Source organism: Merops nubicus, unplaced genomic scaffold, assembly GCF_000691845.1.
Source record: "Merops nubicus isolate BGI_N331 unplaced genomic scaffold, ASM69184v1 scaffold15990, whole genome shotgun sequence".
Lineage (NCBI taxonomy): Eukaryota > Metazoa > Chordata > Aves > Coraciiformes > Meropidae > Merops > Merops nubicus.
The window spans coordinates 3,073-14,582 of record NW_008583718.1 but is presented as its reverse complement, the minus strand read 5'-3'; the positions used below and the strand labels follow the sequence as shown (position 1 = coordinate 14,582).

General features: G+C 45.8%; 1 protein-coding gene across 1 annotated transcript in view; it reads left to right on the top strand.

Moving 5' to 3' along the window:
- Positions 1-1,300: 1,300 nt before the first annotated feature.
- Positions 1,301-11,510, top strand: part of SGMS1 (sphingomyelin synthase 1) — a gene marked incomplete at its 3' end in the record, with an annotated part of 12,176 nt that continues 1,966 nt past the window's right edge. The window contains exons 1-2 of the mRNA XM_008941987.1: positions 1,301-2,050; positions 7,039-7,156. Coding sequence (XP_008940235.1) covers positions 1,434-2,050; positions 7,039-7,156 — 735 coding nt within the window. The remainder of the gene's footprint in view (positions 2,051-7,038; positions 7,157-11,510) is intronic.

The window sequence follows — 11,510 nt, the reverse complement described above, 5'->3', positions numbered from 1 at the left end:
TGATGAAGCACAAACATCTGGTAGCTTGTAAGAAGCTAAAAATATTCTTCAAGCTGATAAAGGCATGCTACGCCTTTTGAAAATATGAAGTGTTTTTTCCCTCTGCTGTTACTTTCTTTAGGTCACTTGGTGTTTGCGACGCCGCAGCCTCCTGCGGGGGAGACTCAGGCCGTGGGATGGCAAACGGGAGACAGGGCTCCTCACTGGTTTCTTCTCTTGGCTCTGGGGAGGGCTCTGTTATGAAGCACTATCTCAAACCTAGGAATTTGCTGGTGGTGTTCACTGCCACATGATCGCTGCCTTATGCTGAGGATTTTGCTGCTCATGTCTTAAAAATGCAGGAAGAGGTTCCAGCAAGTAATGTCTGTTTTCCTCTAATATTTTCTATTGGAAGTTATCAGCTTTTCTAAGCTTTCTAATCGACATTTGTAGTTAATTGGGTGCAGAAATTTGTAACCTAATTTATTTATTTTATTTTTTAGTTTTTGCTTTTTTTTTCTGCTGGTTCCTTTTTTAGCTGTTGACAAACATTTATTTGAATTGTGGCAGTATACCATCAAAACCATAAAGTTTACCTTGAAGAGTTACTAAACATCTGCCTGAGTTTTGCAAATGTAAATACTTGGGTTTATTTTCAGGCTCACCAATTTGGGTGTTGATTTTCCTGCTGGTGCTTTGGCCCAGAGAGTATATATAACCTTGCTTATCAACATCATTATTTTTACATCACTGACCTGTGGAAAAGCTTTTTTTTTTTTGTGACACATGAGATATTTTTGCCTTGCAGAACAAAAAACAAGCTTCCTATCTGATAACTAGGTGCAACATGCTGCATTAAGATACCAGTCTATAAGGGGGAGAGGTTCCTGACATGCATAACACTAAAAAGTTGCTCTGTAGGTCCTTAAACCTATTAGTTGTGGGCCAAAGCTGCATAGTAACAGAAAATCTAACAAATATAGAGCAGGAAGGAGTCCTTGCCACAGCTGCAAAGTGGTGTTTATAATAAAAAATTGTTAAAGCTCTTGGGAAATCAGTAGCAAGCTTGGAAAGGACAGTGCTGTGTGTACAAGGCTAGAGCTCAAATCTGTTAGTCTTTTCCATGCCAGAGTCTAACTGTTCCTTTGCAGTAGTTTTGTCTTTAAAGGTGAATTTAAGCTGTTGGTCAATGCCGCCCTGATGACTGCTTGTGGGTTCTTCTCCTCCCCAGGTAGAAGAATGCCAACACGAATATGAAGTGAGCGGATTCCGATGCGTGCCGTGGCGCCTGGGCGCTCGTGTCGGAGGGTTCGAGACGGGCACTTGCCTCTTGCCAAACCGCTTCCGTGGACAAGATGAAGCCAAGGAGGAGCTTCCCAACGCGTCGCTGGAGTCGCAGTGACTGCTGCCCCATTTAAAACCGATGTCAGACTGTGCCCCGGCTGCCTGTCGAGATGAAAGAAGTGGTGTTGTGGTCACCCGAGGAGGTGACGAATTGGCTAACGGAGAACGCCGTGCCGGAGTACTGCGAGCCGTTGAAGAGCTTCACCGGGCAGGATCTCATCAACCTGACAGAGGAGGATTTTAAGAAGACGCCTCTCTCCCGGGTGTCTTCTGACAGCGGACAGAGGCTACTGCACATGATCGAAACTTTAAAAATGGCTCACCACATGGAGGCTCACAAGAACGGGCACGTCAACGGGCACATCCGCGTCGGCAACGCCGCGCGCGAGAACGGCTGCAGCAGTAAGACGAAGCTGAACGGGATGCCAAATGGGTACAAGAAGGAGATGATCAAGATCCCCATGCCAGAGCCGGAGCGCTCGCAGTATCCTATGGAATGGGGCAAGACTTTCCTGGCTTTTATTTATGCACTTTCTTGTTTCATCTTTACCACAGTGACTATCTCAGTCGTTCATGAACGAGTGCCTCCCAAGGAGGTGCAGCCTCCCCTACCAGATGCATTTTTTGATCGCTTTGATCGGGTGCAATGGGCTTTTTCTATTTGTGAAATCAACGGCATGATCCTTGTAGGACTGTGGTTTGTTCAGTGGCTGCTCTTGAAATACAAGTAAGTAAAACCTTTTGAAAAAAGAGTGCTAGGGTATACTTCTGGCAGCTTTTGGAGGTTAGATGCTGGTTTACCTCCAAATAAAATTAAGCTTCTTGTGATCTTTCTTACTGTGGTTTCCCGCACTGAAATCGATACCCTGCAGTTTGTGGGGACTGCCTGTGCAGAAGGGAGAAGTTCAGTCTAGCTGCTATCTAAGAAATTAAGAAATGGCCCTGCCCATCTTTGCCTGCACAGTGTACTTGAAGCCTTTTCACGTGTGAATAGCTGTGATTTGCATGTAGTGATGTTGGCTCAGCAGCCTGTCCTTCCTGGTTAGAGGCAGCACAGCTGACACGCGTGTGAACACAGACACAAAGCCACTTGGAATCCATTTAGTGTCTCTGTAGTTCGTGTGGTGTAAAGACCTACCCTAGGGTTAGGGTACTCTTGGACAAAACCAGCACGTGGTGGTTTGGTCTGTGCAGCTAGACAGTGCTGCGTGAGAAAGCCTTGAAGTACGTTTTCTCCTTGATGTTACGTGGCAGAGGTAATGCCCAACACAGTGTGTCCAAAGCTAATCATAAAGTTTCAAAAACTAGGCACAAGCCTGTCCCCATGGCTGCCCAGCCCAAAGAGTTTCCTCTTCTCCTCTGCTTGCACAACTTCTCATTCTTTACCTGTTCACTGACTCTTTTTTGTGACTTCTATGTAGGAAACTGAGGAAGGAATGTAATTTAGGCCTCACTGTGAAATACAAGATCATTTGGTTTGCAGGATTTTGTAATGGCCTTAGAATTACAGATTTCCTTTTTTAAAAGAAATAAAAAGAGAAGTCAATGAATCACTTGCCCTTATAATGGCGAAAAACATTAAAACTTAAATGTTAGGACATGGTTCACCAGCTACCAAGGTACAGGAGTCTTGAAAAAAGAGACTTGTAAAGCTGGGGCAGGATACCCTTGTGCAACACAGCTGTGGCTTTCCATAGAAACATGATAAAAGTTTAAATAATCCCCAAGACTGAGATGATGCTTTTATTCATTCTTTTCTGCTGCTTTATACTACCTGGTCTATTGTATCAGATGAAATTTTAAAACCATTGTGCTCTTTTATAGTGGTGTTGTTCCTTAAAGGAAAGGGTTTAGAATGGTTAATTTATTGTTATTATAGGACTGTAAAAAAAAAAACCTGTGATATTGATTTTTTTCTTTTTTTTTGTTTCTTAAATGTGCACATATCTGTCTGGCAGGAAGGACTTAAAGCTTCAGGATCACTTTGTGTTGGTAGCTGCAGTGCTCCCAGCTGCACTCCATCTCCTCTCCTGCACTGAATGTGGGGGACCAGTGACTTCCTTGGGATCTCTGAGCATAAAAGTTGTTCAAAACCAAGGGAAGCATATAGAGAAGGTGACGTGGGATTATTCTCCAGAACAGGGTCTCAGGTCAATAGGGCAGTATGAGGGATCAAATGCCTTGCAGTGGAGCTGAATGAAGTCTTTAGATTAACAGTGGCAGAATCCATGAGGTCCCCAGAGATTTTACAGCAGTGAGGCATGAGTACAGTATTGTTGATAGATGTGAAGATTCTACCCTGTGTCCCCCATCCCCTTTTCTTTCATGTGTTTGATTTTATTTCCTTTAGAAGGGCTCTTTCTGGTGTTAGGGGAAGATGTCAGGGAGGTGCAGAGCTTTCCATTCCCTGGAATGGCTGGTCAGTGTGTGTACAGGTTGTGTAATGCTTTGGAGTCCAAAAGTCTTCTTTTATGTCAGTGAGCAGAGGAATAGGAGACTGAGAAGCCCGAGCTGCTGGTAAGCAGCAGACAGGGAAGAACCAGAGAGGTGCCTGTGGGGACAGGAGCCCAGTGAGGTGGCCTTATCTGGAAGACCTCGTTCTCATGGCTTTGGCTGGTGAACCACTAAGTGCTGCAAAAAGAGCATGAATCACTTTTGTGGTGTTGGTTTTCACCTCCCTTTGAAACTTAGTTCAAGAATAAGGAGATGGAATTAAGCCAGCTAGACCTTTCTCACTTCTCTGACCTTGATGGTAACAGGGTTAGCCATTGCCACACTCCATTCAAGATCTGAAGGTAAGATAGGGAGCCAGGTGATTGCAGGGCAGGGTGAGACCTGGTTCCTCACCTACTCAGATCATAGAGGTGCCATTCACAGATGTGTCTTAAGTGTCAGCCCAGTGTCACCAGTGAACCAGCAGCTTTGCTACCCGTGAGCTAAACTGCAGGCAGTGGCTGGGGTGAACCTTTGACTGAAGGAGACAGATTCCTAGTTTCAGACTCTTTGAAGCATTTTCTTTGCCAAGCAGTGAAATTCCTATTGCTTATCCTAACAGATCCATTATTTGCCCATAATCTGATTTCATCCAAGCCAAACCTGCTGTTCTCCCAAGCAATGAAGGACAATAGAGATGTGTCATTCATGACACTGATCACTCAGGTTTTCCTTGTTTAATCCAGGGATTGCATGGTAATGTTGGGTAGGACCTCTGTGTCTCCTTCGTTGGACTGCAGGGTTGGGGCCAAAACAGAGGAGAGTGTTGGGTGTGTCTGTCCAGGTAACCATGTGGCACAGTTTCCATCAGCCCCTGTTACTGCTTGTGTGCCTGAAAATTAATTTTATCTTCAGGTAGAGACTGGAGTTTCTCGCTAGCTTTGGGACAAGGCACTAGGTTTGGTGTGGGGAAGTCAGCAACAGTTTCCTTTGAATATCCATGCAAAATACCATCTGTGGCTTCGGCCTGGCTTGGTTCTTCACCAGGAAGCAGGCGCAGGGTGGGAGTGCAGGTCTTGGCTGGGGACTCCTGGCTGCCTGGGCCTTTTTCCACAGACGCCGCGGGGAGCTCGAGGAATCCAGGCGAGCTGCCGAGGCAGAATTAACTCCTCTGGGAAGCATTCCCAGATGTTTGGGAGAAGTGCAGTGCTGGGTTTTGGCCACGCTTGACATCTGATCCAGCCTGCACGCTCATGGGATTGAAAAAGTTGCACGCTCACTGCCCACGTTAGGTGAGGTCTGGGTAGTGGTAAGAAAAGTTGTCTTGGCCAGGGATAAGCTTAGAAGCACTTGCCAGCTGGCGCATAAACACACATGCACACACAAATCCTTTTGAGAAGGGAAAATGTAAGGCTTTTTACATGTTTTTTAAATACTACAGTACACAGCACTTTGATGCAGACTTTCCAAAGCCAAAATACACTAACTCCATGTCAATCCAGTATGTTTGTGGGGTAATTTTAGGAAAAAGCTCGTTGCTCAATGAAACACTGCTGCTCCTTCGGTTTCTTGAAACACAGCACTGCTTGGTCTGTAATTCCCAACCCCCCCATTAGCCTTTATACCAAGTTACAAAGAAAAACAAGTTCTTGTTTAGTAATTAAAGCCAGATATGGGATCTTTATTGGATCGCCCTTCCAAGAGAAAAAAATCCCCATAGTAAACACGGAAGGAAAGCACTGGCCCAGTGGCGTGTTGCCTGCCACTCTTAAATTCACTCCATGGAGCTACATTAATGAAGTAAAATGTTTTTTAACTCCCAGCTTTGTCCATGTTTGCATCAGGAGGGGGAAGAGAAAACACAAAATGCTGCATTTCGACAGCAGCGAGTGCTCGAACACAAAATACATTTACAGTATAATAGCTGAAGCTTTTCTGATAAATTAAGACACTTGAGTTGTTATTGATCTGGCACTGCAAAGTCATACTCCTCTAAGAGTGGAGCACTACAGCTTAATAACTCTGCCAAAAGCCATTAAAAATAAAGAAGGTTGCCAATTTTGAGCTTCGAAAGAGCTGGGCTTGATAGAAATATTTATTTTTTTTTTTAAGAATGAATGCGACAAATGAATGCCAGAACTTGCAGCTTGTGTGGTCACCCCTGTATTCCCCAAATGATCGTAATTCTGAATAATGATGGTTCAAAATCAACCCGGAAGTGCCAGGGGCTGTGCCCAGCAGGAGGCCAGGGGCTGGTGTGGTCAGGGGCAGGAGGTGCTATGGCTGGGTTTGCCCTGGATCTCTGTCACCCCGAATCCGCGGGGGCCCCAGGGGGTCCCAGCTGGGTTTGCCCTGGATCTCTGTAACCCCGAATCCGCGGGGTCCCCAGGGGGCTGCTGCTGTCCTGATGGCTGTGCCAGAAGGGCTTTAACTGACGCAGTGCTGTCCCTGGGGCGTTATTAAGTGGTAGGCAGCAGTGAAGCTCAGCGGGCCATTTTTGGGGCTGGCTGTCACTCTGGAGTGCAAGCTGCAGTTCTTTACCCCACGTGTTCTTACTGGTTTGGCAGAGCTCCACCACGGAGTACCCCAAAATCGCATCCTCCCTCTCCATGTACGTCAGCGGCTGGCAGCCCTCGATGAATAAATCTCTTTGCAGCTACAGCTGCTTGCCCTGAGAGTGGCTTCCCGTGAAAACACCCTGTCCTGTAGCCAACACAGCTCTAAATTTGTATTTTGGAGGTTTTGTTGCTGATGTAAATTGCTTCCTCTTTAATGCCACTCAGGAAAGATGTGTTCTCGCTCGTTTGGGTCATAAAAGCTATTTCTTCTCAAGCAGCCCTTTGTAATTGGTAAGTGCCTGCGTCAGCCGAAATAAACTTACGCCTTTTCATCTTATAATGAAAATATTGTTACTTTATCCCCTTCCTTGAATAGAAAATTAGTGACCGCTCAAAGCTAATGGAGGGCCGTGGGGCATGAAATCCCTTTTAATATCTTCAGCACTAAATCTGCACAAGCTTTTCTGTTCTAATCCTTATATTTCCTGTAATCACCTTCATGGGTGATGTTAGTTGAGTTGTTTTTGTGTTTCTGACCTATAAAGTGTGGGAATATTTGTAAAACAATTTGATATTCTCAGGTATAACCTGATACTGTCATGAGTTTCAAAAGCATCAAGAACAGTTGGTAGGTAATTTTATTTACCATTGCACATTTTGTCTGTATTGAGTGACCTTATTTTTTTTCCTGTTTCTTTTTTTTTTTTTTTTTTTTCTCTTCTAGGTCTATAATTGGCAGAAGATTTTTCTGTATAGTTGGCACACTATACCTGTATCGGTGTATTACAATGTACGTGACTACACTCCCAGTACCTGGCATGCATTTCAAGTGTTCTCCAAAGGTAAGTTCCTTCTGGCTGCTTTTCCCATAATTTAATGTGTATGTTTTTCCCTTGGCCTGCTGTTACCAAAACTGAGGAACACTTTCTCAATAGCTGTTAGTAATTTGAAAATACCAGTTTGGCATGGTGGGGACATCCTTCAGCAGATCATCAGCTTCCCTCTGAGTGAAGGTGTTGATGGTTGCTTTGGGGCAGTGCAGGTGTTCCCACCCATTTCAAAGTGCTAATCAATGCAATTTCTGTCAGTTTGTCAACTAATGTGCACGATCAGCATCTCTCTATCTCCACCGGAGCAGTCGAAGGTGTGCCTGCCGCGGAGGTGCCGTGTGTGATTCATTTATTTCTAAACACTTCAGTATGTCAAATCACAGAATTACAGGGTGTTAGGGGTTGGAAGGGACATCTGGAGATCACCTTGTCCAACACCCCTGCTCCAGCAGGGTCACCCAGAGCAGGGTCCCCAGTATTGTGTCCAGGCAGTTTTGGAATGTCTCCAGAGAAGGAAACTCCACAGTCTCTCTGGGCAGCCTGCTCCCAGTTCTGGCACCTTCAAAGGAAAGAATTTTTTCCTCCCGTTCAGATGAAACCTCCTAGGTTCCTGTTTGTGCCCATTGCCCCTTGTCCTGTCACTGGGCAGCCCCATCCTCTTGCCCCCCCCAACCCTTTAGCTATTGATCACATCCCCTCTCAGCCTTCTCCAGGCTGAACAGCCCCAGGGCTCTCAGCCTTTCCTCCTCACAGAGATGCTTCAGGCCTCTCAGCATCTGCATAGCATCTGCTGGACTCTCTCCATTAGTTCCTTGTCTCCCTTGAACTGGGGAGCCCAGACCTGGACACTACTCCAGCTGTGGCCTCACTAGGGCAGAGTTGAGGAGGAGGAGGACCTCCCTTGACATGCTGGCCACAGTCTTCGTCACGCACCTAAATCCAAATACGGGTTGTATTTGAAAATGCCCTCAAGAGATTTTTCTAAGGCTGGTGAAACCGTCTCCTTTGCAGCCATTTGTCCCTGCATATGTTTTTACAGTTGTTAGGACAAGGAGTTGCCACCCCTTCCCCAGTCCAACACTGACTCCTGTTTCTCGTGCTGAGGAACAACATGGGCTTGTGACAGCCATGGCTGAAGCCACGCTACTGAGGCAGAAGTGCTTAAGCAAGACCTTTGTAGACAGCCGTGAAGGGTAATTTGTGTGCCCGGGGTGGAGATGGGACAGGGGTGGTGGTATTGTCCATCTCATGTCTCACAAGCGTTGGTGTACATGTGGTCCTTGCTACACCATGCTGTCTGTGGTGGGGAAACGCAGCCTAACACAGGCTGGACTCCCACGGGAGGGGACAGCACGCATATATGAGACACAGAGTGCTGTTGCTCCGTGGTGGTTCATCTCAGTCCCCCTCCTGGGGTTATTTCTGCTAAAGCTTGATTTAAGCAGAAGAAAGAGGGGGGGGGAAAGTGATTCCTGTGAAATATCTACTGCATGAGCAGTAGTGTGCACAACTGTAAGTTGATGACAGGTAGTAAAATCGCTGATTGACAGGTAGTAAAATCCTGGTTTGTCTCAGTGCATGTGCTGTCACTGTTTCAGTGAGGGTTGCTGGTACATATAAAGTAAAACCACCTCAGTTCCTAGGGGGAATAAAGCCAATGAACGTACTGATGGTGGCTGTTAGGCAAGGCAGAGTGTTCGCCAAGCCACGTGTGGCTTTTTGAGGGGCTGAGTGCTTCTGGAAAGAGAAATGAGTGGGAGAGGAGTCAACGTTGTATTTGATCAGTCAGCCATCATGAAATAAAAAAAAAAAGAGCACAGGCATTTGTGGGATGAAGTGAGTAAATCTGCCAGTTTTAGAAACTTAGGGCATTGGTAAGTGTCTCTTCTTACTCAAGTATTAAGACAAGCTTAGGTGATGCGCTTTATTGCCCTGTTAAGACTGAGGATTAGCTTGGCTTTCTTAAAAGCTATGAATATACTGGTGGCAAAACAGTAACCTCTCAACACCTATATATGGTTGTGAAGTGTGGAGTCAGGGGAGCATTTCAATGTTTTGTAAGGAACTGTTACCAGGAAGGAAATTGTATGAGGTTCAGTAAGGCCAGCTGCTGGGTCCTGCACTTGGGTCACCACAACCCCAGGCAACGCTCCAGGCTGGGGGAAGAGTGGCTGGAATGTGCCCAGCAGAAAGGAACCTGGGGGGTTGGTCAACAGACAGCTGAAGATGGGTCAGTGTGTGTGCCCAGGTGGCCAAGAAGGCCACCAGCATCCTGGCTTGTATCAAACCTAGTGTGGCCAGCAGGAGTAGGGCAGGGATTGTCCCCCTGCACGCGGCACTGGGGAGGCTGCACCTTGAATCCTGGGTTCGGTTTTGGGCCCCTCACTCCAAGAAGGACATTGAGGGGCTGGAGTGTGTCCAGAGAAGGGCAACGAAGCTGGGGAAGGGTCTAGAGCCCAAGTGTGGTGAGGAGCAGCTGAGGGACCCAGGGTTGTTGAGCCTGGAGAAGAGGAGGCTCTGGGGACAGCTTCTCGTTCTTGACAATTCTTTGGAAGGAGGCTGGAGGCACATGGGAGTCAGCCTCTTCTCCCAAGGAACAAGCAGTAGGACAAGAGGAAATGGCCTCAAGTTGCACCAGAGGAGGTTTAGGTTGGACATGAGGAAAAACTTCCTCCCAGAAAGGGTTGTCAAGGCCTGGAGCAGGCTGCCCAGGGCAGTGGTGGAGTCCCCATCCCTGGAGGGATTTAAAAGCTGTGGAGATGTGGTGCTGAGGAGGACTGTGGTTTAATGGTGACCTGGCAGTGCTGGGTTGACAGTTGGACTTGATGATCTTAAAGGTCTCTTTCAACCAAAACAATTTTATGATTCTGTGACTGCTGCAAAGACCCTGTTTTAATCTATGGAAATTCAGTAATTTCCAGTTCTTAAAGCAAGACCGAGCTTTAAAATAAAAGAAGAATGTGCCCAGCCAGGGGGATCTGTGGTTTTTTTCTGATTTTTAGTTGGTTATACAATGAGATAAGGATGCCGCACACATGTAGGCTTGTGCATTGATCCATCAGTCCTGCTCCTTTGAGCTCAGGTGGTTACTGCGACCCATTGGCTTCCAGAGGTGCTCAGTAATTCCTGATTGTGATTGTTCCATGGCAATACATCATCTTTGTGCATTTGTTTAGTATTTAGGCTTGTTTTAGAGCTGGGAGCAGCAAAAGCAAAGTCTTGGGATAGTGCCATCTGCCCTTCAGTCACCTAGGAGGAGGGAGAAGGGTGTCCTCACCAGGACTTGGTTTGCTTTGATTTGACTTTCCTAAGGCAAATAGAAGTTTTCTTCAGGAATAACCTCTGAGCCAGCATCAAGGGTTGGAGGTGGGTCAGAGTAGGGTGTGGAGGAACATCCCCATTGCTGATGTGGATTGCATGAGTTAAAGCCAGTGTGGAAGTTTGACACTGTGCTCAGACAAATACAACGGATGTTTCTTCTGAGATGAGAAGTGGAAAGAAACAATTCTGAAAAATTTCCAAGGTGGGGTGGTGGGAGGCCATAGAATTTGGAGTGAGAACCTCTTTTCTGTGCCTTGGATCTGTTTTTTGGCAGCTGGATGTACAGCTTGGGCTGTACATCCTTTTTTTTCTGTTGGATCATCATCTGCAGGGCCTGTGCTGTTGCAAACAAAATGAATTAAATTAAGCTTGATGTACTTTAGAGTGCCTTCCCTCTTGAGCAGGAGGAAAAACAGATGTTTGGAGAACATGGGAAGATACTAGCTGGGACTATTTTTTAATTCCTTTTTATTGTTGAAGCTGGATTTTTGAGACTGTATTACAGAAGTCGTAGGTTTTACAAGAGTATATATGAGAGGTGTATATATGTATGTCTTGCTGTATATATGTGAGGTTCATATATAGGTGGATACATAAATACATAGGCCCAATGTATATGTCAGTGCAAGAATATAATGAAGGAAAAGAGTTCTGAATACATTAGCCCTGCTTGAAGATTCCCACTAAAAATCATTTTCCTGCACAGCCCCAAACTTTAGCAAAGGCTGACAACAAGACCTGGGAGAGGTTTCACCTTACATAGAAGCACTTTTAAATAATGTAGAAAACAATTTTTGCTCACCTACCTTTTTCCCCCGTAAATGTAGCCACTGACAGGAGTTTAATAACTTTTGTACCAGATTTTGCTTTGAAAAGATGCCATGTTTTTCATAACAGCTAGAAGTGACCTGGTGTAAAGTAAAGGGCTTTTACACACATCTATTCATGTGCAAATATGCATGTAGGTAAAACTGCCTTTTTTCCATGTCTTTTTGATCTGTATTGTGAGCGTAGGAAAAAGCAGTGGTCTTTGGGGATGTTGTAT